The sequence below is a fragment of the Numida meleagris genome, chromosome 6 (genome assembly GCF_002078875.1).
Source record: "Numida meleagris isolate 19003 breed g44 Domestic line chromosome 6, NumMel1.0, whole genome shotgun sequence".
NCBI lineage: Eukaryota > Metazoa > Chordata > Aves > Galliformes > Numididae > Numida > Numida meleagris.
The window spans coordinates 23804177-23830104 of NC_034414.1; the positions used below are offsets into that span (position 1 = coordinate 23804177).

A 25928-nucleotide genomic window follows, 5' to 3' on the forward strand; every position below is an offset into this window, starting at 1 on the left:
TCCAACAATTTCTGTAGTTTGGTGAAAACAGAGATGTCTGAGCATTGCAACTTCACTGAGGCAGGAGGAGCAGATTTAATACATGTGTATGTATAACTTGGTAGTGATTGCAGTAAAATAACCGTGTGTTTAACAGTTCAGCAGATTGAGTTGCAGTTTGTAGATTTCCCAGGAGCTTGAGACAGCTGCACTAATTCTTTCTGTGCTGTTGCAGAGGTGAGGTCCGTGCTGCTATCTGGCAGCAAAAATAATTCTCTCTTTTATGTTTTTTTCCCCAACTTCTCTTTCACTTGTGTTTACCCAGAAATGAGTTATTAAACATTTTCCCCCAAGTTTAATAATTGGTTGCATTGATGTTTGATCCTTTCCTGTTGCTGAATCTACCCTAGAACAGGAGACATCGTGGGGCCTTGGCAAGATACAGCAAGTTGCTACTACTTTCATATTTGTCTTTTTCTAAGGGTAACGAGGACAATGGTCATCATCTTGGTGTACTCCAACAGGAAGGGGCTGAAAACATTTAGGATAAGTGCTGTGGGTTACTGTTGCTGTTACAGTTACTGTTGAGCCAAATGGTAGAAAAATGCATTGAAAAAAAAAGTACTTTAAACAGTATCTACCTTAGATACATGTGGTTGTGCCTTTCTAAGTAGTGGTAGGCTCCAGCAGAAGGTAGTTTGTCCTGAATTTCCTGTGCTGTTGGTTTGAAGGAACTCCTCTTTGAGCTTTGTGGAGGTTTGTGGTTCTGAATTTCATGGCAAGTATTTCTAGTAGTCAAATATGTTGCATGGATGATGTGTTTTCCCTAAGGATATCTGGTCTGAGAGTTTTGCCTTGCATTAGAATTAAACTTGTCTTTGGACATGTTCATCACTTACTCATTGTGACTCTTTTTGAGTCAGGCTTTGCTCTAGCCAAAACTTGTGGGATCATGGAGCATCTGAGCACTTGGCCCCTTTCCAGTTCTATACCCTTCTTTCTGTTCCTTATTCACCTTGCTCTTCCTGTGTCTATCGCATTTTGCATCACACATTGACTGTTTTCCCCAGCCTCTGCATTAATACCTTAGATATACCTTTTCTGCTAGGCCTTTTAAAGACAAATTATTGCAAAGATGGAAAATCAAAAGCTTACTGCATCCAAGGCAGTCTGCGTACTAGGAGATAAGGCATCCAATTTGGTTGTGAGTGTCCTTGAGAAATACTGCTTCGGATGTGCTTGGGAAATAGTTTGAGTGGGGGCTTGCAACAGGTGGTGTAGCAGAAGGAGCAGGGGCTAGCTGCGATGTTCTCAGACAGAAAAAAAGTTATCATGTTATTCCTTAACGATACAGTGCATCCTCTTGAAACTTAAATCTTAGTTTAGCTTATGTAAGTGGATATCTCCTCTGAGGTGAATTCTGCTGCTGAGAAAGCTTGAAGAACAGGCACGTAAAATTCTGCAGATACTGCTTTTAACAATTAGAATAGGAAATAAGGAAAGTATGAGGCCTTTTTTTTTCTTTTTTTTTTCCCCTTAGGATTTTATGGTTTATTTGCCACAGTCCATGGTTCGTCATGGATATACTTAACGTAACAAATGAGATCAATACATCTGCAAATAGATAGTTTGGAGTGTGTGTATATAACTACCCCTTGGGGTAGTTATCCCTTTGCGCTTCTTTCCTTGTGACTTATTGTTTAAGGTGAGAGCTTTAGATTTGTTAGAATTTCAGAAAGAAGAAACTGTGCAAAAAGAATCCAGCCACAGTCTAGCCTGAGGTGGTTGTTGATTGATAGAATAATTATTTATTTAACAGTGATATTGATTATATTGATTGTCTAGATAACTTCAGACTGAAGTTCAGACATGACCTTTTCCCTTTTGAGGGTGGGCTGTAGCGTATTCTCTCTCAAGGCAGAGGTTTATTAGCAGAGTGTGTAGGTTTACATCATAAATAGTTGCATTTGCAAATGAGTGGTGTGAGAGTTGAGGAGAGCATTGTTCAGTAGGTGGAAAAGGGGAGAACAGGATTGGGGTCTCCTTAAGCTAACATTAAAGCTGAAAAGTGTTCTTATTGGATTATGGCTTGACATTTGGACTGCATTTTCTTTTGGTCTGTTTGTAGAGCTGAAAATCCTCTTCTCTTGCTTTCATGAATACCAGTTATGCACACGACAATGTCACAGGTTAATCTCTGCAGATAAATAAATGATTTTTTTTTTTTTTTGATCTTCCACTGGAATCTGAAATCTCTAAAGCACTGGCATCTAAAAGTTTGGCATCGAGAAAGTTCTGGGGTCTGGTGCTCCGTAATAACCCTTGGAAGTAGAATTTTCGATATCCCTCTGTTGTGTTGTCAACAAGTGGAGCAGTGACAGTGCTGTGCTGTAGGATAAGGCTGAGTCTGTAAAACAAAAAGGGTGTTCTGGTTCCTGGGATTCTTTCAGCTCAATTGAGATTAGTGCAAATTTATTTTCCAGCTGATTGCTAAGGCTCTTTTTGGCAGGTTGCTGTTTGCTGTTGCCTTCAAATAGTTCCATTCCAGGAAACTGCTCATAGTGCTTGATCTCCTATTTCAACAGTGCAAGAGGGGTGAATGTTTTCCTTTCTAGGAGAGTGTATATTCATACATGTACTGTAGATGTGGAGAACAATTGTGATGTCAAATTGCATTTAACACAATTACCCTAAAACAGAGAGATCTCTTCAAAATACTTTGTTTGTTTGTTCCTTTTGCAGGCATAACAAGTAGCACCGAATGCTCCTGTGGACGCAATCACTTTACATGTGCAGTCAGCGCTTTTGGTGAATGCACATGCATCCCGGCTCAGTGGCAGTGCGATGGAGACAATGACTGTGGGGACCACAGTGATGAAGATGGCTGCAGTAAGAATACTGTTTGTGACTTGTGTTTGTGAAAGCTGGATGTCTTAACTCTTTCTCTGCAGATGCTTGTCTTTTACAGATAGATCCTAGTTTTTGACTGACAGGTGTTTAAAATTGTAGATGACCTACTTTTAGCCGACTCTTGTACTCTACCAGGGCCAGCGTCTACTGGCAGAGCATGAAAGGCCATCTTTGCCTTTTGCAGAGGTTTTTGGATGTTTTCTGGATGTTTTGTAAGGAGAGGAGAGAAAGATAAAAGTACTTCTTTTTTCTCCACCCTTTCAAAAGCACTCTCTGTGCACAAAGTTAAGTGATTCTTCTGTAAGTAATAATAGAAAACAAACAAAGAAACAAAACCCAAAACACAGTGTGGTATATACTGAAGATAGATGGTGTCTTTCCCCTCAAGTAACACTATGGTTTCAAATCTGGCTTCTCTATAAAGAGTTGTTAAGATGAGCACTATGATCAACTTTCATTGGCTTTGGGATTCACTGATGAACTTGTAGCTGTGGTGTGTCTGTGTTTCATCACCATCCATCTAACTGATGGATGAGAACTGATCAGAAGTCTCAATCTTAGTGGGTCTACCATGGTATAATGAATTGGAAGAAAAAATTCTTTTCCACGAGGCCACAATTAAGTTGCTTTCTTCCCTTGTCTCTTTGGATTCCACAGACCTTGATAGAATTAAATGAACAGGCCCAGTTTTGTGGAATTCCTTTCCTGAAAGTTTTCCTCAAGCTGGAGATTTAAGTCTCCTCTTAAGATTGCATGGATGTGATTGAGAAATGGATCTTCCTCTATCGGATATTCCTGCAGCCCTGCCTGGTTTCCTCTGTTTGCATCTGTAAGAAAAAGACGACTTGTCTTTGGAAGATTGTTTTTACTCCTCCTTAAGTGTTCTCAACTCAGCTGTAGGAAATTTTCTTTCCTTCTCAGTTCTTGTTTTTTGCGATTTTGCACAAAATCATGAACAACACAGGAGGTCTTGGTGAAAAGCAGATTTTTGAGAAATAGGTCACCGGCAAACTGAGATCATCGATGTTTTGATTTAAATATGATTCATCAAAAGGTTACTGGACAAGGAAGGAACCTTAACTGGAGAAATTAACGAAAAAAATGGAAGTGTGAAAGGAAAACCTGCATGTTTACATCTAGTAATGGAAAATGGAAATTAAATGAGCAGGAAAGAGGAGATGAGGATCTGAGATCTGAAGAAATAATATTAAAATCTCAAAAGAACAAGAGAGAGGAGGCTGTACTGAACTGCTCAGGCTGAAAAGAAAAAGAGAAATTGAGCAGGAATATGGGAATTGGGGAGTTAAGGCTATCCAATAACTAAATTAGTTTCACTAGCTTCTTCCTGAGCACAGAAGCTTGTTTATTTTTTTCTATGATTATGCTTCACAAATCTATTGGAATGCCGTGAAAGGGTCAGTCACCGTTCAGACAGGATATATTTGTTGATAAGGTCTACTTTGTGCGTTAATACAATCCAGCACCCAAGATTCTTAAACTAAGCAACTGCAGAACTGTGGAAACAGAAGGGGGAACTACCAAGAGATTTCTCAAAATTAACAGGAGTTACTTTATCATTTGACGTGTACTTAAGCTGTGGGTCTTCTTACCACTAAACATTGATTCTGAAGTTTCAAACATTCTTAAAAAGCAATCTGATAAGTTTATGATGTAAAATTCTCTGACAGCTATTAAATACAGATATGCCATCTCTCATTCAGGAGATCTTTGAGTCATAGATAGATGGGGATTTTGTCTTCCGAGAAATTATGTTTACACATGTACGACCTTCTTACACTCTTCTGTTGACATCTGCTGTTGTGTCTTGTCTCTTTCCATGACCTGAGCTAGAGGAACGTTTTTGTCCTGTTCAGTAAAGAGACTTCTGATCAGTTCTCATCCATCAGTTAGAATAAGCATTCTCAGGGCCTTCCCAATGCAGTCTTGCACTTGTGCACTGAAGTTGTGCATTTATCCTTTCTGTATTCCGTTAGGGAAACGTGGCACATATGAGTTTGAATGGATGCTGTGCAAACTAGATAGTCATAGTGAACTGTGATCAATTTGCTGATGCTCCCTGTGACTGGAGGCTGGCAAGTATATCAGGAAGAGGCAGGCAACCATGTGAGCTATGGAATGAAAGAGCTGACTTTGACTTCTGCCTTCACTTAATTTACAGAAAGGAAAAGCAAAGAACAAAGCTGAAGTGAAGGGAGATGTCTGGAAAACAGTATGTGTAAGGTGGTGATGTTTAAACCTTTCATTTGGAGTAGTTCTTCCCTTATAGGCCTCTACAACTTAGAAAGAGAGACAACCTAGAATGTACAAAGAAGCGTGTTATGATTGACAAGATGGAAGCTGAGGTAAAAAGCTAATTTTATACAAAGTAGAAAAATGTCTCAAGGGAAAGGACTGAAATATAAGCTGCCTTTTTGAATACTGTGTTGTATTAGGATAATACAAAGAGAACTTTTCAGCTGTCAGTTTTAAGAGAAAAAAGCAAAAATGAAAATTAAGCAGTGGGCTTAAGGACTCTACAGAAAGGATAAATGCACAACTTCAGTGCACAAGTGCAAGACTGCATTGGGAAGGCCCTGAGAATGCTTATTCTATTAAGCCTTCTGAATCTTGCTTTGAGTAGCTGCTCAATATGAGTCCAAATATGTGAAATTATTGTTAGTTTGTAAGACAAATCGATTCTACAGTATAGGCTCCTGGTAGTTGTGTATGTTATTTCATATCTTGCATAGTCATTATTGCACTGAAATTCTTTGCTAAAGCAGATCACTTGTTAAATCCTTCTGTTTTCCTTGACTTATTGGAGCCTTGTGAAGATACACTCTTTTATGGGACTAAGTTTTGATTTTATTGGTTTACTCACCGTGCCAGCATAAAGAGGGCAGAAGGAGTGCAAGAGAATGGGTCGGCTGTAAGCTCCTTAGGACAGCAACTCAAACTTTAAATCAATTTAAGTTTCTCACAAATCAGCACTGATACTTGTACATAGTATATAAGAATGATCAGTTCATACATGGCCAGCAAGGAAAGAAAATGTATGACTTGTGTACAGTGTTTGTGGTTGGAGTGAAGTTTTGAGCAACACCTATTTTGAACTTGATTTATTTTCTATGCATTGACTTTTCTAAGTGTTAATTTCTTGACATAAATATGGAGCTATTGGTTTCAAGTTACAGATTGTCATGATGAGGTCATCCTACAACCTCTACTGATTTTAAAGGCTTAGCTAAGAAATCAGTGCAGTTTCTTACAAACTGTGGAATAGTCTTTGTGCTGAGATAAGCCTAGTGGTTTGCTCTGACTCATGAACTATAGTCTCTGCAAACACTTGAGTGAACTCTTCTGAGATGCTCAAGCTGTCCTGATTGTTTTTCAGCATCTTGTGGAAGTAGAACTCTGAGTAGTAAAGACAGGAGCTGGAGTATCATCGGGTAGGTGTCTCTGATCCAAGAACCAACAAATGATTGCAAGGAATCCCACATTTCCCCTGGTTTCTTGCAGGCTAGTCTTAGAGAATTGCGGGAATTTCTTCTTTCTTCTGTGACTGTCCAGACTCCTCAGAGAAATTAAGTTGTGACCATGCTTGTTTTAACATCTACTTTTCCTTGAGTGTATCGGCTCGTATGTATACTGTATGGAGATGAAAGAACAAGTTGCCAAAAGTTTTGTCAACTTTATTGAGAAAGCAAGGTGAGAGTGGGAAGACGTTGGACGCCTATACTCCTAATGAAGCAGGAGAGCGAAACCCAGGGTAATGGGAAAAGCGAAAATTATCAAATTGTGATTCAGTTTTGAATCAGTATCTATAGACCCTGAATATGCTTAAGTAGGTGACCAGAGTTTACTAAATGCTCTATAGCAAAGCTATTATCTAGCCTGGAACTGCTAATCTATCATTTCAGTTGAAGAGTGACAGGTAACTTGAAACAAGCTGTGTGTTAAGAAAGCAAGATATAAGACTCAGCAGTGAGAAAGCTGCACCTATGAAAAACAGGAGTAGAGACAGGGACTGTTTCTTCCTTTTGAGAGAGATTTTCCAGTTTTGATATAAGTTCTCTGGGTTTTGTTTTTTTTTTTCCTTAATGTTATTTTGCAAACTATTAAGTAAACAGACGCTTTTAGAGTCATTTGCAGGAGGTTTTTCCCCTTCTATACACCCCAACCTGACTGACTTTCCTGTAAGTATTTTTAGCTTGTGTTGGTGTCCTGTACTGATTGCCTGGCTCTCACAGGTTTTTTCCTGTAATTCTTGGTAGAATCTTGCCTGTGCTTACCTGGCTATGATAGGAGCTGTTTTTCTTAAAAATCTGAAGCCCTGCAGTGATGGGAGCCAATTATTCCATGACATGTTGACTTCCTGCTCAGGATCATGTTTAGAGGCCAAAGTTCTGTAGTAATAATAGTAATAAGCAATGTCCCAGCTGTCATGCCAGCTTCATAGACTTTCTCTGGTGTCAGCTCTCTGGCTTCCTGACAGTGTCTGGCTTGGAAGCCTTTGCTACACATGCCCAGAGTAGCTCAGCTGCCTGCCTGCCTTGTGCCAACAGAGACTACTTCGGACTGTCCCTAACGAAAGCTGCGTGCAAACAGAGGAATGGTTTTCATTCTGCCCTTCTACAAGCACTTTGAAGTTCAGTGTGGTGTGAATGAGTCTTGCTTCCTGTGGCAGGGGTGAAAGGACAACTGAGTAAATTTGGCCCGAGGATTGATAAATAGTTCTGTGTCTCATAAGATAGGCCAAATCCCCCAACATTCCACAACAGAATTTAGAATTTTCAGAATTTTTTTGAATTTAGCATCTATATTGTACCTCCTCAGCTTGTAAATGTGCAGCTCCTTGGGACACAGACTTCCTTGCTTAGCTGCATGCTCTGTTGAACAACACTATTTCATTAAAAGGGCCTGAAGAAGAATTTACCTTAAAGCTTAGAGAGTGGCTTGCTGTTCCTATCTCATTTGAGAGCTTTATATAATTCCTCCTGAGCAACAGCTCATTCAAGTCTAGGAGATGGTCTCTTTGCTGCCAGAAACAGTATAACTACTACACTTATCAGTCCTCCATTAACTCTGTTTAGCAGTGTTGTGAGGATAAAAATCTTGCATAAATTACTGGAAGCTTCCCCATAACATCTTCCCCATAATCACCAGTTTTGAGCACATATGCAAGAGCTCAGGTGAAGCTTTGCTTCTAAACTTCTAGTTTGGCTACTTAGGAACTCCGTTTATGGTTTCTCTTGAAAAGATAACGCTTCCACAGCTACTCTTTCTTGTGAGTAAAGTTTGCTCCATGCTTTATCATTTCATTGGGCTTAGTATATATGTGCTTCCTTCAAAAGGCATCACAATTAATGCAGTCCCACGTCAGACGCAGAGCTTTTCATTGAAGGGCTGTGGAAGATTGGGTACTGATACAGTTTTTCTTTCTTTCTTTCTTTCTTTTTTTTTTTTTTTTTTGACCAGCCAAGTGCTGGTGCACTGTTGAAAATATTTTTTGTTATTCTACAAGATGTGGCTGTTGGAATGTAGTGTCTCCTCTTCTTTCCTGGGAGCTTACTAACAGCCTTTATTCTTGTTTGTGGACCTAAGGCCTGCTGTGCTGCAGAGCTCAGCAAACAGATCTCTGTGTGCACGTGTCTGTGTGGATGTGTGTGCATACACACGTGGGTCTCAAGCTATAGGTGGTATGAACATTTTGTAATTTATTTTTAAATTGACCCCTCATTCTTCATGTGACAAAGAGATTGTCTAATCAAACAGTGTCATTCAAATTGCTGTGATCCAGCTCAGGGCACCAGTCACTTGCTGTCCTTGGATACAAAGCAACCTGGTCACTGCAGGCAAGGGGGATAAAGTGTTCAAAGGACAGGAGGACGTGATTCAGTCTGCGTTTCACCTTATAAACTTCCCTTTCCCCCTGCCCTCCCCCTCTCCTTCATCTTGGCCATAAAAGAGTGCCCTGTGTAATAGGAGTTGGGAGAGGGGGAGGAACAGCAGCCCTACGATAGACCTAGCTTTGCCGAAACCTTGGATGATGTCCAGTGTGACCATGCAGAGGGATGAGCTCAGGGAAATGGTTGGAAGTTCAAAGGCCTTTTTGTGTTGCTCACTGTCAGTCGACAGATGTGCTCTCTTGCGTTGTCGCTGGCTCGATTTGCTCTTCCCACAGGCTTCCTTTCCTCGTGCTTGTTCTCTCTGCCTGGGAAAGCAGATTAGTTCCTGTCTTTCCGGGCATTTTTCTGTCTTCAGCTCTATCCTAGGATTTGCCTTCGCGCATCTCTTTTAGGAAAAATGCTGCTAATTTGTGCAGATGTGGCAAGATGAAATGAATTGAGTGGGGAAGTGGAGGAGCGATGTGTTACTGTGTTTACCGTTGTGTTACCTAATCCTGCTCTGAGCTGTGGTGAAAACGTGTTAGTGCAATGATTATTTTCTCATCAGTTGAAATTGTGCCTATGAAAGCCTTGCAGCTTTCTTAGGAAGTAATAAACACCCTTAATTTTACCACTGGTAGAAATTGAGCTGAAGAGCCAAAACTGTCCCACAGTCATGCAGTAGTGACAATCAAATCTGGGGAGAAAATGCAAATGCTCTTTTTCCAGTCTTCTAGCTGCCAATCCACTTTGTCCAGAGAGGTCTTGCTCCCTCTGTGCCAGTAGAAGTTCTTAACATTTCAGTTGTGTGGCCATGTATTCTTCTGACTGAGAGAAACTGACTGAACTTCAACTTCTGACTGAACTGACTGAACGTGGAAGTGTGGCTTTTAAAATTAGTCAAAGCAGTGAAATACACTTACCTTATTGTACAGCTATTCCGTCATGTCAGAGGAAAATATAGTGGAGGCAGTTTGAATGTCGTATAAATGTGTTTCCCAAGTGTGACATCTTAACTTTTGAATTTCCTCTTAACTTTGAATTTCCAAACATCTTGTCTGGATATATTTACAAAAGCACTCAACATTAGCTCTGGGCTAATGATGTGCCCTCAGCTTTAACTTCTTAGGAATAAAACTCATCTCCATCAAAGTATGAAGAAATAAATGACCAGCAGAAGAGCTGAACGGTAATAGTCCCAGAACAAAGGGCTGTACAGTGAAACTGAAGCTGACGTATGTAGAACAAGCGGGAATGTTTCTGTGAAGACAGTCTGCTTTTTAATGGGGAGAAGGGACTGTGGGATGGGAGGGGCAGGGCTGAGAAAAGAGGTTAGGGAGAGACTGCCCCTGCATGAAAGCTGCTCCTGGAATCTCCTGCATTTTCCTTTGAAGCGTCTGTTTCTGAGCATGATTAGATTCAGGTTACAAATTTACATGGATCCCTGTCCTGATCCCATTGGCGATTCCTAAGCTTTATGAAACATCAGCCTTCATTCATTAGGGTCTTTTTTTTTTTTTTTTTGGTCTTAAGTAGTTTTGGGATTTTTTTTTCTTCCTCCTTTAAAGGAGCGCTCCTGTAGAAAGGGATTTATCTCCCCCCTGGTGCTGTCTGGGCTGGCACACACTTGCTGTCTGCTGGGGTGGGAATTAGGTCCTCCTTTGTATGTGTTTCGCTCTCTTTCCTCTGCTCCTGCACCCCCCCCTCTCTGTGCTTGAAGCTCAATTTTTATATTTAGGGGGAGTATGAAATTGGCTGAACTGCTCCCTGTAGGGGTGGAATTTCATTTTGTGTCCTTACCTCATGAAGGGGTGCAGCAATTCAATGGGATAATGGTATCAGCTCTGAACCAGTGCTAATGGCCTAACCCTCTGGGAGCCTGAAGAATTCTCCCCCGGAGAGTCAGCATGCAAATTCCCTTCCAGGCGGCTCCTGTGCAGTCCTTTGGTGATTAGTCACGCTGGGACTGGGGAGAGCAGACAGAAAAGCATATGCTGGGGGGATGGTCTTAGTCCTGAAATGGCAGCTGAGGCCAGTGAAGGTCTGCTTCAGTGTACGAAGTATGGGATCTGCACTTGAGGGAGAGGGCTGATCTGTTGGACTGACCTTCTGAATCTAAAACTTTGTCTTGGTTTTGTCTGGAAGTAGAATTTAGGGATCTAGAGTGTTTTCTCCTTCTGTCTGGCCTGAGGATGAGGGGGATGCCCCTTCACTTTGATGCAGCAGCACAGGGGTGCTCAGAGAAAGGACGGAGTATGGAAAGGGGTCAGCCTCTGGAAGACCAGAGTACTGTCTGGGATGTGGGGTGACGATACAGATTTGTACGCTTCCCTTTCCTTCATATGTCTCTGAGACCTTGAACTGGCTAGGTGTTTTCCGGACAGATACCTATGCAAGGCATCCTTGATGTGATAAACAGTTACGGAAGTACTGGTGTCAAATTCTGTGTTTTGTCATCTAGTGCAGGCTTCAGCATCATCTGTGGTGACGTCTGCAGTGATGTCCTGTCAGTTACAGGGATGCCTATGCCTGCCTTGCATTTACAAAAAGAGGTGTCTGTTACAGCAAGTCTGAATTTAACTGCTCTGGTGTATTCATAGGGTGAGAGGCTTTTAGGACAGCCACTTGGTATGAAATGTTGGAGGGTATGCTATAAAGAGCAGAGCTGTGAATGATTCTATGTAGTGTAATCCATACTGCTTTCGCAGGGCACTGGCAGCAGTCCTGGGGTGAATGGAAATAGAGGGTTAAGGAAGCTGGAAAAGCTGAAAACGTGACTATTTGTTCTTCTTATCCAATCCTCCTCTTTGTGTGTTGTTTGTGTGGCTGCTGTCTTCACAGTCTTCTTTTAACCCTCCCACCCCCCTTTGCTCTCCCACCTCCAGGATAGCATTGGCAGGGGAAGCAGAAGCATAGTAGGAGAGGGCTGGCCCTCCTGATGACAGATGGGAGATGCTGTCGGCAAGCTGGGCTGGGATGAAAGGGTTTCAGGCACTACTAGCCTCTGCTCCCCTTCACGTTGCTGAGCTAACCTTGCTTTTTGGAGAACACACCTGTCAGGAGCACAGTTTTGTGCAGCCCCTTCCCTACCACAGCTGGCATCACTTAAAAGCATGAACTTCCCTGGAGTTGAGTGTTCCTCTCATCTGCGGGGGAAGGACAGGGCTGATGCTCCCTCTTGAATTCCATCTTTGTGGCTCCAGACCTCACTGAATGCAGTGAATTTGTGGTTCCACTCCACTGCCAGCAGAATCCTGTGTAGGAAAGTGTCCCATGCTCCCTCTTCCTCTGTCCCTTCTGGAGATCTCTAACAGGGTTTGAATTCTACTGCCCATAGCAGAGGTACAGTGAATTTATCCTCAGCAGAGGATTCCTGCTTCTCCTTGCAGGTTCTTCAGACAAAATTGCTGGCAGAGCCCCCATGCTGAAACAGATACTTTATGTGCTTTTCACGTGCCTTGAAAACCCTGTTCCACAAACCATTGCTTTTCATGGTTCTTACCCTAAAGGACTTACTGTGTGATTGAAACTGGGTGGACTGCATTGTGAAGCATACAGAAAAATGTTGATACTGTAATTTTGCTTGTTTTGAAAAAAGTGCCATTAGAGGATGATAGCAGGCCTAGGGATGAAAGAGAAAAAATAAACTCAGTGGGGAATAATGACAGCTACTCTATTGTGGAAAGGTCAGTGCTTCTCTGGGGAGGAAAGACTGATGAACTGCAGACCTACCCTGGCCCACCATCTGAGGCACAGCTCTTCCTCATGACTCAAAAATTTGTGTCTTTTGTTTATAAAAGGTGTAGCCTTCCTCCATTAGGAGGAAGGAACTTTCAGGAAGGAAGCCGACTGCAGCTTCATACTGAGGTGTTTCTCTGCCGTTGCAGTGCTGCCCACTTGCTCCCCCTTGGACTTCCACTGCGACAACGGGAAGTGCATCCGCCGGTCATGGGTCTGCGATGGAGACAACGACTGTGAGGATGATTCTGATGAACAGGACTGCCGTAAGTCACCTCCCTAAGGGGAGAGGGTGGGTGCAGTGCCTACCTGCCATGGCTGGGGAAAGTTAACCCTTTTTATCACGGAATTCTAAGAGTTTATCTGCTGAGGCAAACCTTTGGCTTGCAATAAGCTACATCCTTCCTCTGACAGAGAGGTGTTCCTGATGTCAGTAAGCCCTCATTTGTTGGCACTTGGCTTGCTGTTCAGATGTGTGTCCTGGGGAAGGGGTGCTTCTCTGTCCAGCTGCAGAACAGTTTATGCCCCACAGCCTTGCTAGTTAATGTTGCATGAAGTAGTTCCCTGAGCTGAGTGCTTCATGTCCTCCCCTCTTCATGGAAATGCCTAACCTCTGCCAAATACCAACTGAACTGCTTGTCTGGCTAACTTCCTGTGGCCTCAGGTTCCACTGTCTGACTTTTCTGCTGTGCTGACTTGTCCCCAGCATCTTCTCCCTTCAATCTGAGTTCCCTGAGGAGAGAGAAAGGTGCTGTAGGGATGCTGCCTGCGCAAAGACCAGTTACCCTGAAAGACAGCTTGTCTGCTGCCTGTAAGGTGCTATCTTCAGAAGAGCTGCCATGGCAGGCTGCTAGCCGTGAGCACTGCCGTTGTGCTTCTACAGCTTATTAAAACGGAGGGAATTTTGCCTGAGCCCTTGGACGTTAGCCCTCTCCTTTTACACTTTCATGTTTTCTTATTTGTGCTTGGCTTCTGTTAGCAAAAGGTGTTCAGGGTTGCAACTTTCCTTCACCAAAACAGATCATCCAGTCTGTACTTGGCAGCATGTGCTGGGGAACTAACATGTTGCATAGCACTTTATCTTCAGCTTCTCTGAAGCTGCATTGGTAGCTGGAGCTGATATCAGGCTGCAGCTAGGAGCAAAATTTTGTGCTGTCTGGTTGATTGCAGCTGCTTGATAAGCATCACCCTGCAGCTCCTGAGTTCTACAACAATTGTGTATGTGGTACTCCAGTGTGGCTCAACCACATCTCAAGAAATTCAAAAATAATTATCTTTGCTGTAAACTGTTCCATGTCTTTTTAACTATTTATGCAACATTTGTGTGGTAATTAATTCACTTTTTAATCAGTATGCTCCTGATCTTTGCCATCTGGGCAGAGGATTGGAAAGCGGAGTTCAGGATTTTAACATCTGTTCTGTGTGATGTTCTGAATGGCAGGACTAAGCTTAGTTTCCTGGTCTCTTTTTCATGAAAGAAAATATATATGGGCCTGGATCCGTTTGGTCTTCTGTTTTTTCATGAAAAGTTGGAATGCCCATATATTTAAGGCAACAGTAGAGAAGGGTGTGATCAAAAGATTTGGAGACTAATGAAAGGAGTTGGTTCTGTGAATAAGAGAGTCCTAGGGAGTTGTCCAGACTAGCACTTAACTATAGAAGGATTTCTGATGGTTTAAAGTCCTCAGGTACTAGTTCTGCAGTCCCTTTTTCTTTCCTCACTGGCCTGCAGACAAGCTTTTGTAGAAGACTGGCAGACAGAGTGGAGTGAGGCTGCAAATACTGGAGAGCTTAGAAGGAGTTTACGTTTTCTCTTTCACTTTTCAGTGAACATTTCCTTTCCTGTGAAGGTAACTTGGACATTGTGGAAAAAAAGACGGAGCTACAATTCTACCATTAAATATTTGCTAGATAATGATAATCACAGAATCGCAGGGGTTGGAAGGGACATCAAGAGATCATTGAGTCCAACCCCCCTGCTAAAGCAGGTACCCTACAATAGGTCGCATAAGTAGGCGTCCAGACCGGTCTTGGATATCTCCATAGGAGACTCTGCAGCCTCTCTGGGCAACTTGTTCCAGTGCTCCGTCACCCTTACCGTACAGAAGTTCTTCTGCATGTTGGTACGGAACTTCCTATGTTCAAGTTTTAGGCCAGTACTCCTTGTCCTATCGCTACACACCACCAAGAAGAGCCTGGCCACATCCATTTGCTTCCCACCTCCCTTCAGATATGTATAAGCATTTATCAGATCCCCTCTCAGTCTTCTTATCCCCAGGCTGAACAGACACAGGTTACTCAGCCTTTCTTCATATGGGAGATGCTCCAGGCCTTTTATCAACTTTGTGGCCCTCTGCTGGTCTCCTAGGAGATGCCTGTCTTTTTTGAACTGGAGAGCCCATAGCTGATGCAGTGTTCCAAATGTGGCCTCACCGGGGCAGAGTAGAGGGGGAGGATCACCTCCTTTGACCTACTGACCACACTCTTGCTAATGCACCTCAGGATACCATTGGCCTTCTTGGCCAGAAGGGCACACTGCTGGCTCATGGCCACCCTGTTGTGCACAATGGCCCCCAGGTCCTTCTCCGCAGAGCTCATCTCCAGCAGGTCATCCCCTAACCTGTACTGATGAATGCAATTATTCCTCCCCAGGTGCTAGACTCTGCACTTGCTCTTGTTAAACCTGATAAGCCCTATTAATTTTTTTTTTTTAAAGAGGCGTGCATTGCCTTTTTTGGAGTAAGGATCACTTGAACGTGCAAAAATACCAGCACATTGTGGATAGTTCAGTTACTCTGCTCTGGGTCCTTCCTCCAACCCTTGTTCTCAGGCTTTGGAGCTTGCTGTACTGTCAGCTTGCAGTTGGAGTGGGAAAGAGACACTCGGTGGCCATCCTGATGTTGTTAGGGAAAAGAAAATGAACTCTCCAGCATGGCAGTATCCTTGGAGGAGGATGTTGCTCTATTTACGATATGCCATATGCTTGTTTTAATACAAGGTAAACGAATCTTTGTGCCTTACCTTCACCTACTTCTGCATTGTGTCCCTGCAGCACCACGAGAATGTGAGGAAGATGAGTTTTCATGTCAGAATGGGTACTGCATCCGCAGCCTGTGGCACTGCGATGGTGACAATGACTGCGGAGACAACAGTGACGAGCAGTGTGGTGAGTAGTGGTGCTGCAAGTATGATGAGTGCCCTGCTGGTGCTTAAATGGCATTGCACAGACTCCCACCTGTGCTGTTGTAAGATCCCCTTAGCATGTCAAGGGCTTGCAGCCAGCTCATCTGGGCCAAGTTTGTGGGATATTTTGTTCCCTGACTGGCTGCTTGGGATCTCGGGCTGTGGCTTGTTTGCCAGGCAAAAATCACTTGTGACTTGTTATTCCTTGACATGCCATTGTGAAATCCCACGGATTCCTTTTGAATCCGCTACTCTGTGTCTGTTAAATGAACACTGGTGGTTTTGTCCAGGCACTGCATGCATGGAAATGTGTGATTTAATGAGCAGTCTTGTTCGTTGGTACTCTAGAAGCTTCAGGACTACATTGTGGTCGTTTCCTGAGTACTCTGAGAAAAGTCAGTTTTTTTCTTATTGCTTTCTCTGCAGATATGAGGAAATGCTCAGAGAAGGAGTTTCGTTGCAGTGATGGCAGCTGCATAGCTGAGCACTGGTTCTGTGATGGTGACACAGACTGCAAAGATGGTTCAGATGAAGAGAATTGCCGTAAGTGCTCTTCTTGCTTTGTAACCACAGGAAATAGCCCTTTGGACCTGCTCTTGTCTTGGGATTTGGCATGTTTCCTGCAGCAGAGATCAGAAACAAGTTAGTTCTGCCTGTACTGGCAGCTGTGCTGCCTTCTGTTGTCTACCCCAGAGGGCACGAGAGGATGGTGTGTCTTTTGTGTTACCTCACAGAAATACTTGATCTGTTCTTGGCTACTTCTCTGTTGCTTCCCATGACTATGTGACCTTGACTCAGAACAGGGGGCTTATGATGTAGTGGTTATAGCTGTATATAAAACTATAGGAGAAAAAGGGCAGGGGAAAAAGGGAGAAAAAAGTTGTCTTCTTTATCCTCTTGTCTGAATCCTGCCCAAAATTTCTCAGAGGACTCTGCCCACTGATAACATCTTCAAGGACTGCATGTTGCTAACTGGCATGCTGCAAGGGCTGCCTGCACAACCAACTTCTCATCATTCGGGTGCTTTATGCAGGACATCGTCTGATAAGGGACAGTAAATGAGCTAGCTGGAAGCTGATTTCACTGATGGGAACAGAGAGAGATGGGGGTGTGAGAGCCAGCAACAGCTGTCTTTTTTTTTTTTTTTTCTCGTCCACCATCGTAGCCTTGTAGCAAATGGGACAAGAGTCTATTATGTCTCTTCCTAACCCCCATTGCCTCTCTGCTGTGTCTCTGAGTGCAGTTAGTGTCTGTGAAAGTTTCAGTGGTCCCTTCCCCCACTGTGCTCTCAAAGGCATTTTGCAGAATTTGTTCTAGATAACAGGAAACTTCAAAAAGCTTTGGGAGGAGGAATCGAGGCTGCCAGCTCCTGAAGGGCAGGGGGAGTGGGTGCATGGAGGAGTTGTCTTTTATCTCTCTAGATAATGAGAGTTGGCAGCAAACCAGAGGCTGCAAACATTTCTAAGCTGGGAAAGGGCTCTAAGAGGAAAGCAGCCTCTCTTCCTTGCCTTTCCCCCTCTCCTTTCTCCCTCCTTTGCCTCTTGCTTCCCTACACGCCACAAATAGGCCTGGGGGAGTGATGTGAGATGTTGTTTCAACCTTGCCTCCTATGGAGGTGGAAGGGCAACCTGAATTGGTGCCCCTGTTCCTCTGAGCTGGACTGCTTCTCAAATTGTGGCTGGCAGTTTTCTCTATAAGGCATTTTAGGTATGGAACTTCACTAAGAAGCCTTGTTTGGCTATCTCCTTTTATCTTACCTTCCTCAGTGTGGCCGTCATCTTTTTCTTATATCCAATGCTGCTCATTGTTCATCCAGAACAAAGTGGAACCAGGCTATTCTTTTTTTGTTTTTCTTTTTTTTTTTTTTGTGGGGGATGTGGGATGTAAGAGGGTCATATGATTTAATCACAATATATGAGGATTTAAGTCACTGGCTTCACTTTCTCCTCAGAGAAGACCAAACCCTTCTTTCGGATTTCCTTTGTGAGGTGCAGGTAACCACGCATTTCGGTACCCAGTCACTGGATACTGGCTGAACTGGAGCTCTTGCTGCATGCCTTCAGGCTTTGCCTGGTTGGAGAGGCAGGCATAGTTCATGTCCCAGATTGCCAGTCTTTGTTTTCCCTTTTGTTTAATAGATCTGTTTTTGGAGCTCCTCTGTTGAAAGGGTCACATGTCTGAAACATGCAGTTCATTCTCTGGGCAGCAGGAGAAGAGATGTCAGATTCTGTTGTGTGGGACTCATGTTTTTCATCACTTCCCACGTAGCATACTACTGAACAGAGAACAGTGGGCAAATCTTTGACTAAGTTTGTTGGGCTCTGCCTGGTGTCTGCCAGTGCTCCTTACTGATAAAACATTGTTTGAGAGGTGACTTGAGAGTATAGGGAGGGAAGAAACTTCAAAGGTCGGGTGCAGAAGTGGGCACCTTGCTGCTTGCTTCCTTTGATATTCAAGTGCATATTTTTCTTAAAATTTTGAAGAAACCATGCCATATTTTAACCTTCCATTCTGATATGCATCAAATCTTAATACATAGCTACCTGAAAGGATAGCTTTGTTTTTATTTCTATTTTGTATCTGTCTTTTGGAGATTGAATAACAATTACAATTATTTACAGAGGGCACTAGGACAGTATCGTGAGCACAAGAGGGAAGGTGACACTCTTGGATCTTCATCACTTTCTTCTCTTTTATTTTTATTTTTTATTTTTATTTTTTAAAAGTGGGTTGACTGCGCAGTTCCCCTTGCATATAGCTTTAAACTGCTCCTCGGTGAAGCACAAACAGCATTGATGTTCCTCTCAGTAATACAGGTCATGCAAAGATAGGCAGCAATGACTAGCAATTTCCAACACTTTTCCATTGACTACTTGCTAGTCTGTGATTAGATTGAGAAAGGTTTCATCTAAATTGGATTGTGCCCTGTTATCTTAAGCATTTTTTGTTTGATTCCTTTGTTAGCGTCAGATGTTCCAGCTGCCACCTGCAGCTTGGAGGAATTCCAGTGTGCATATGGACGCTGCATCTTGGACATCTACCATTGTGATGGCGACGATGACTGTGGGGACTGGTCTGATGAATCTGACTGCTGTAAGTTAGTGCAGGGCGATGCATGGCTCCAAACATCTGACTTGCAAACCTAAAATGATTTTGAGTTAGCTGGAAAGACAGCCATCTAATTGATCTTTGTAAGCTGGCTCTTTCATTATTTTTAATTTAGGTAAGTGGGGGTAGTGACAGGAGTCACTGTGTAGTCAGCGCATTTCTGTACACAAGAATTAAAGCAGTTTCTGGGAGGGGTCTAGACAGGACCAAGTTCCACAATAGTAAAGTGTAAGCGTGTCATTGAGAGATTTCTTGGCTGCTCCATTGGTCTGAATTCACTCAATGTTTTTTAATATCTCTGCAGCATCTCACCAGCCATGTCGCTCTGGGGAGTTCATGTGCAACAGTGGCTTGTGCATTAATGCCGGCTGGAGGTGTGATGGAGACTCTGACTGCGATGACCAGTCAGATGAGAGGAACTGCAGTGAGTGCCGGGGACTAAAGGGAGTGTTCAGTTTCTGTTGAATGCGAGAGTGTGTGGGGGAGTGTTATCATTGAAACCAGGCTCTTCTGATAATTCTAATTATTTTTTTTTCTGATCCTTCAGCTACATCTATGTGTACAGCTGACCAGTTCCGCTGTAAGTCAGGGCGCTGTGTCCGGTTGTCCTGGCGCTGTGATGGGGAAGATGACTGCTCTGACAACAGTGATGAGGAGAATTGTGAAAATACAGGTTTGGTCTGCTGCCTTGCTGCTTGTAGCTAATAGTTCCATCCTGGAGGTAATGGAGAGCAAAGTCTCTTTTGTATGGCTTGACGGAGTTCAGCCTCAACTTTCAGTACTTCTCAAAGTAGGAGATGTGTAGGCTATCTTCTAAGCTTGCAAACACATGCAGTTCTGTGTGCTTAGACTAACTAAAGCGGTTGTGTTTTCTGGTTGGATATCAGATTCCTGCATCTTTCTATCCTGTCCATTCTATGGTATGGTACATAGTATTTGAGACAGACACTGAACTGTTGCAGCCCAGAAGCCAAATCAAAATTCCAGAGCCGCTGAAATTCAACCTCTTCACTCCTAACCAACCCCGAGATGGTTGAGTACAACTATTGCTTCCGTAAGATTAGTGCAGTTCTGCATTAGGTCTATAGTGATAGTCATTAACAAAGAATAAACTTGGAGGTTCTAGTCACAGCAGTGCATGTACTAGCTCATCTGATGAGAAACAACCTTAATGTCTGTAGCAAGAGTTAAAAACCTGTGACACTTAGAATTACGTTTTTGTTGGCTATAGAAAGAAAATTCCTAGAACACTAGGAGATCAGCTTATGTAAGAATCTCTATCTTCATTATGATAATCGTGGTCCAAGTTTCAGAATTCTTTATAAAAAGTATTCCTGTGCTCTGAAAAGTGAGTCTGCATGTTTCTATGTTCCCAGTTGATGTGCCCGTTAGTTCTTACTTGTCTTTGATAATCTCATGGCTACCCTTTTCCATTCTGCTTACAGGCAGTCTGCCAAGTTATTTTTTTCTTTGCTGGTAACTGTATTGTCTGGTTGTATTCCTAAGATTATCAGAGTGTGATGATTTGGAAACCACTAACAAAGTCAGCTTGAGAGGTACAAGAAGTAAGAGGCAATAGGACAGTACCGTTATTGCTGAAGAAACAATTAGATTGGCAGAGTCCCTACAAATAGCATTACTTTACTTACAGGAATTCGGTAGAGTATCCCTGCCAACAGCAGAAGCTGAAGTGTGTAGCTCATGTGTGAAATCCTGTTGCCTGAGCTCACATTTCAAGGATGCATGTAAATCTCATTCCAAGTCCGTCACAGTGCAGTTAGGGCTGGACAAGACACACATTCCTTGGCAGGCTTAAGATCCATAGCCATGCTGATTTGGCATCTCAGATGATTAAACTTGCTCCTCTCTGACACATGCTCAGGAGTGCTGTGGAATCTGGAACCAAAGGGAATTAAGCTAAGACCCTGAAGTCATTCTGTGTGAAACTGAATAGCTGAACTTCCAATAAAGCAACACTGGACTCAGTCTGGAGGAGAGCTAACAAGCCTCTGAATCAATGTAAAGAAATTTGGAGCAGTAAGAAGTGGAAGATGAGTTGAATTCAAGGAAAGAGGAAGTAATGGATTTCTGTTCATATATAAAGATTGTAACCAATCTTAGAAAACATTCTTTATCTGTTGCTTCACCATGACTGTTGTTCCATCAGTAAGCTCTGGTGTGCTTACTTTCCTCTTCCTCTATTGCAGGGACCCCTCAGTGTGCTCCAGACCAGTTCCTGTGTGGAAATGGGCGTTGCATTGGCCAGCGGAAGCTCTGCAATGGAGCAAATGATTGTGGAGATGGCAGCGATGAGAGCCCACATCAAAACTGCCGTAAGTTCTGCAAGTCAAGTCTTAAGTATAAATGGAGGCACTGTGTGTGGGAGTCAGTTTGGTGTTGCTGAAGGATGTGTGTAAGGAAGCTTAGGTTGTGTTAATGGAAGGGAGTGTGGGTTGAAGACCGAGGACACTGACCTCTAAGGTTTTGCCAATTGCATATGATGAAGAAGGAATAATGGGGAGAAGATTATACTCTCAGATATCAAAGTCTGTCTGCAGAGATAGTGAATCCCCAACTGTATTATTCCAAGCTTCATTGTCCAGACCTCAGGAGGAGCTGCTCCCTGTTGGTTGTGGCTTTCAGGAGACATTTCTGACTGTGAAGAGGCAGCTTCCAGCACAGCCTGTATCCTCCCTTTCTTGCTTAGCCTGTTCTGGAGGGTAACTGCTGCCTAACAGCTGAGAACACGAGCAGCTGCTTTGTGGTTTCAGCTCAGTTATCTTCATCTATTGCTTTCACAGGTCCACGAACAGGGGAGGAGAATTGCAATGTCAACAATGGTGGCTGTGCTCAGAAGTGCCAGATGGTACGAGGGATGGTGCAGTGCACCTGCCATACAGGTTACAGGCTTCTGGAAGATGGCCGGTCATGCCAAGGTGGGTTTTTGGAGCGGTAGCCTCTTCCCTGCTGCTTTGATGTGCTTCGAGTTGATGGCTATGATGGGGAGTAAATTGGAGCATGAAGGCAGAATCAAGCTTGTGGTGAGAATGGCTATTGTTAATGGTATAACAGTAATTTTATCCCTTTTTCTCTAACATGCAGATGTGAATGAATGTGCTGAGGAAGGTTACTGCAGCCAAGGCTGTACCAACAGTGAAGGTGGCTTCCAGTGCTGGTGTGAGCAAGGCTACGAGCTGCGCCCTGACAAGCGTAGCTGCAAAGCTCTAGGTAAACAGAAATTCAGTCTTACTCTGGTGTGTGTTTGTTGGCCCAGTTCTCTTAACTTTGCCTCTAACACTTCACTGGCAGCATTATGCTGTTTACACACAAGGAATTACCTAAATTTGTGTTAGGTATGCCTACATTGTTGGTGAAAGACTGAAAATTTTGTGATTTTGACTGTGGGAGGAGGTATTTCACTGTTCCTTTCCTTGCCAGCAGGACAGCCTCTGCTTTCTTTTCTTATTCCTTGTCATTCCTGGTGGCCTACGCCCTGAGGCAGAAACAGCATCATGTTTCTGTTTAGGAAGTGTCTCAGTCCTTCCTTGTCAATGAAGTTGCACCACATCTCTTTGCTCTGGTTTGACTTTAGATGCTGGTGACCAGTCCTGAGTGACTACTGTGAAGACATGGTTTTTAAGGGCATCTATACATTTATTTAACTTGATTCCTCAGCTCTCATGATGTAGAAGCTGATGAGTTAGGAATTCAATTTCAGGAATTAAGAATATAATTAGGAATTACCCTCATGAAATCCACAAAGAATCATAGAATAGCTTAGAATGGAAGAGACCTTAAAGATCATCAAGCTCCAACCCCCCTGCTGTGCTCAGGGTTGCCACTCACTAGATCAGGCTGCCCTGGAGCCCCATCCAACCTCACCTTGAACTCCTCGAAGGATGGGCATCCACAACTTCTCTGGGCATACTCTTCCAGTGCCTCATCACCCTCCAAGTAAAGAATTTTTTTCTAATGTCTAACCTAAATTTCCCCTCTTTTAGTTTAAAGCCATTTCCCCTTGTCCTATCACTAACAGACCATGTAAAAAGTCACTCCACTTCCTGCTTACAAGCTCCCTTCAAGAACTGGAAGGCTGCAATGAGGTCTGCCCAGAGTCTTCTCTTCTCCAAGATAAACAAAGCCAACTCTCTCAAACTTTCTTCATAAAGAACTTGAATTATTTTTTTTTGGTGGAAGTATCTACTGACTTTGTATCTGGCTGAGGCATACTTTAACTGTGTCCTGTTTTGCTGTGGTTGTAGGTTGTGGTAGAAGGTGTGGTAGAGCTTGTGTGTTTGCATGGCTGGGAGGTGGATAGAGACAAAGGAAACTATAACCTTGCTGCCAAGTTTGTGCCTAGTGGTATGGCTTCAGGTGAGATGAGCTCTAATGGGACCTGGACTGATCACATCTTGCTGAGTGAACATTTGCCAAGAGCTTTAAAACTGCCCATTTTCAAAGTAGAACTATGTGATGGGGTTAGGAAAAGAGCTGTCTGAGGTGTTTTCTACTTGGGCCTTGATTTCTTACTGCCAGCACTTCAAGATTGTGTTCTGAGACTTGTAGTAAAGGGAATGGTAGGCAGGACTCCATCAAAGTACTGTAATGCTGTCTTCTCATATACCCTCAGGGCCTGAGCCAGTGCTGCTTTTTGCCAATCGAATTGATATCCGCCAAGTGTTGCCTCATCGCTCAGAGTATACACTGCTCCTGAACAACTTGGAAAATGCCATTGCCCTTGACTTCCATCACAGCAAGGAGCTGGTATTTTGGTCTGATGTCACTCTGGATCGCATAATGAGGGCCAATCTGAATGGTAGCAATGTGGAAGAAGTGGTTTCCACAGGTTTGGAGAGCCCAGGTGCGTCACCACAAAAAAGGCAAAAGCCTATGCCCTGTCTATGGTGTGAGAACAGGGATGAGTGAGTGGAGAAAAGTAGGTACCCTGCATTCAGAATAGAATGTACCTCCTTAAACACTGGTTTGGGCTGGATGGAATGAGTGTGAGATAACTGTCCCCCTGGAATTTATTTCTGCCGAAGGAGAATAAGACAGGAGGACTAAACCTGGCCTTCCTTGAGGCTAAGAAGGAAAGGGAACTATTTTTCTGAGCAGAGCCTGCTCCTTATTTCATTCTGTGCTTAATTCTCCCCTGGAGATAGGTGGACTTGCTATTGACTGGATACATGACAAATTATACTGGACAGACTCTGGAACATCTCGAATTGAAGTAGCAAATTTGGATGGTACTCACAGGAAGGTGCTTTTGTGGCAGAACCTGGAGAAACCCCGGGCGATTGCCCTCCATCCTATGGAGGGGTGAGTGAGAACTTGAGTCCTTGGTGAGCCTTCCATGCAAGGCTTGGGTGAACAGTGGTCACTAAGGGTGTTTCTGGGTGCAAGCCCTTTGTTTGGTACCTGCAGTTTGGGAAGCCTTGGAAGCTGAGGGCTTTCGGAGCTATTCTGGACCCTTCAGGTTTCAACAGCCTGAAAATGCTGGGTGTTACCTTTCTGGCTGTTGCTTCTCCCATGGCTGTGACTCAGTCTCGTGCTTGAGGTCACAGGAACAACATTGTTTTGCCCTGATAGGAAGTGTTGCAGTATGCATTAGGTGGGACATTCGTTTTTTAACCTGTGTCTCCCTGCCCCCTCCAGCACAATCTACTGGACTGACTGGGGCAACACTCCCCGCATTGAGTATTCCAACATGGATGGCTCTAATCGACGCATCATTGCGGATACGCACCTATTCTGGCCCAACGGATTGACCATTGACTATGCAGGGCATCGGATGTATTGGGTGGATGCCAAACACCATGTCATTGAGAGGGCTGACCTCGACGGACGGAATAGGAAAGCTGTTATTAGCCAAGGTAAGTAATGGAGCTAGGTACTGGAAATGCTCTCTGCAGTAAAGAAGGCAGAATGGCATGGTGCTTAGCTGAATTTCAGAGCCACCTGCTTGTAGGTGACTTGTTACTCTATGAGTATATATTTTTTAATTGCTGTGGGATGAATTCTGTCACTAATAAGGGATGGGCTTTGCTATTCAGACACCAATGGACAGGAGAAAGGAAGTGTCTTGTCACATTAGTGTAAGGTGGATTTGAGCAGACTGACTGTGGTGGTGCCTGAGGGGTAGCAGTAAGACTTCCCTTGCTTCTCTGCTATCATGAGTCCTGTAGAACATGATGAAAGCTCTGTATTTGATGTCTATTACAGGCCTTCCGCACCCATTTGCTATCACCGTGTTTGAGGACAGTTTGTACTGGACAGACTGGCACACCAAGAGCATTAATAGTGCCAACAAATTCACAGGCAAGAACCAGGAGATCATCCGGAACAAACTCCACTTTCCGATGGATATCCACACACTGCATCCTCAGCGCCAGCCAGCAGGTAACTGCAGAGAGGATAGAGACCAATTTGAGCTGCTGGTAGAGCTGTTGCTGCCTCCCACTCTTTAAAGCAGAGAGATGTCAAGGCTGAACTGAGAATATTGATGCATCCCCCACTTCTGTCGAGGGCTGCCGCAGCATTTGTTCCATCCAGCAGTTCTGTTTAGGTGCCGCAGCGGCAGTAACCCTGTGCTAGGTGTTACCGCAGCTCCCCCTGCTGACACTCAGAGGTGAATGCTTTTCAGTGGGAAATAACTGGTGGCTGTTTGGGGAGAGGTGGGAGGAACATAAGTGAGCACTAGTGCTGAATGACACCTCCCATATTCCTCTTAAATTACTGTAATCTGTTTGGGAAGTACATTGATTTAAATTTTTTTTCTACTAAACTGACCCCTAAAAATGGAGTTAGTGCTTTAATTTGATTTCTTATTCTCAATTAATATTTGTGTAGACAAGTTATCTCATCCACGTGGGGCTTTGCATCTTGGCTGGTGTTTTTCCCCTTTTATTTACTCTTTGCTTTATGCGTGGTTATTTTTGTCTTTGGCTACTTGAGCAGGGAGAAACCGCTGTGGAGCCAACAATGGCGGCTGTACACACCTCTGCCTGCCGAGCAGCAAGGATTATACCTGCGCCTGCCCCACTGGCTTCCGCAAGACCAGCAGCCATGCCTGTGCTCAGAGTAAGTGAGGTGGGACCACAGACTGTGTGTCGGGATGTTTTA

The 25928-nt window shown here is 43.6% G+C and overlaps 1 protein-coding gene across 6 annotated transcripts in view; it reads left to right on the plus strand.

Annotated features, from left to right (window-relative positions):
- LRP4 (LDL receptor related protein 4) overlaps nt 1–25928 on the plus strand; it is a 95285-nt gene that overhangs the window by 50774 nt on the left and 18583 nt on the right. For 5 of the 6 annotated variants that reach the window (XM_021401383.1, XM_021401380.1, XM_021401381.1 and 2 more), the window contains 15 exons: nt 2722–2868; nt 12665–12781; nt 15568–15681; nt 16125–16241; nt 18663–18791; nt 19111–19230; nt 19354–19479; nt 21014–21139; nt 21608–21742; nt 21909–22034; nt 23437–23667; nt 23969–24125; nt 24462–24679; nt 25029–25205; nt 25761–25886. In XM_021401383.1, coding sequence (XP_021257058.1) covers nt 2722–2868; nt 12665–12781; nt 15568–15681; nt 16125–16241; nt 18663–18791; nt 19111–19230; nt 19354–19479; nt 21014–21139; nt 21608–21742; nt 21909–22034; nt 23437–23667; nt 23969–24125; nt 24462–24679; nt 25029–25205; nt 25761–25886 — 2166 coding nt within the window. The remainder of the gene's footprint in view (nt 1–2721; nt 2869–12664; nt 12782–15567; nt 15682–16124; nt 16242–18662; nt 18792–19110; nt 19231–19353; nt 19480–21013; nt 21140–21607; nt 21743–21908; nt 22035–23436; nt 23668–23968; nt 24126–24461; nt 24680–25028; nt 25206–25760; nt 25887–25928) is intronic. The other variant, XM_021401378.1, reaches the window with a different exon arrangement.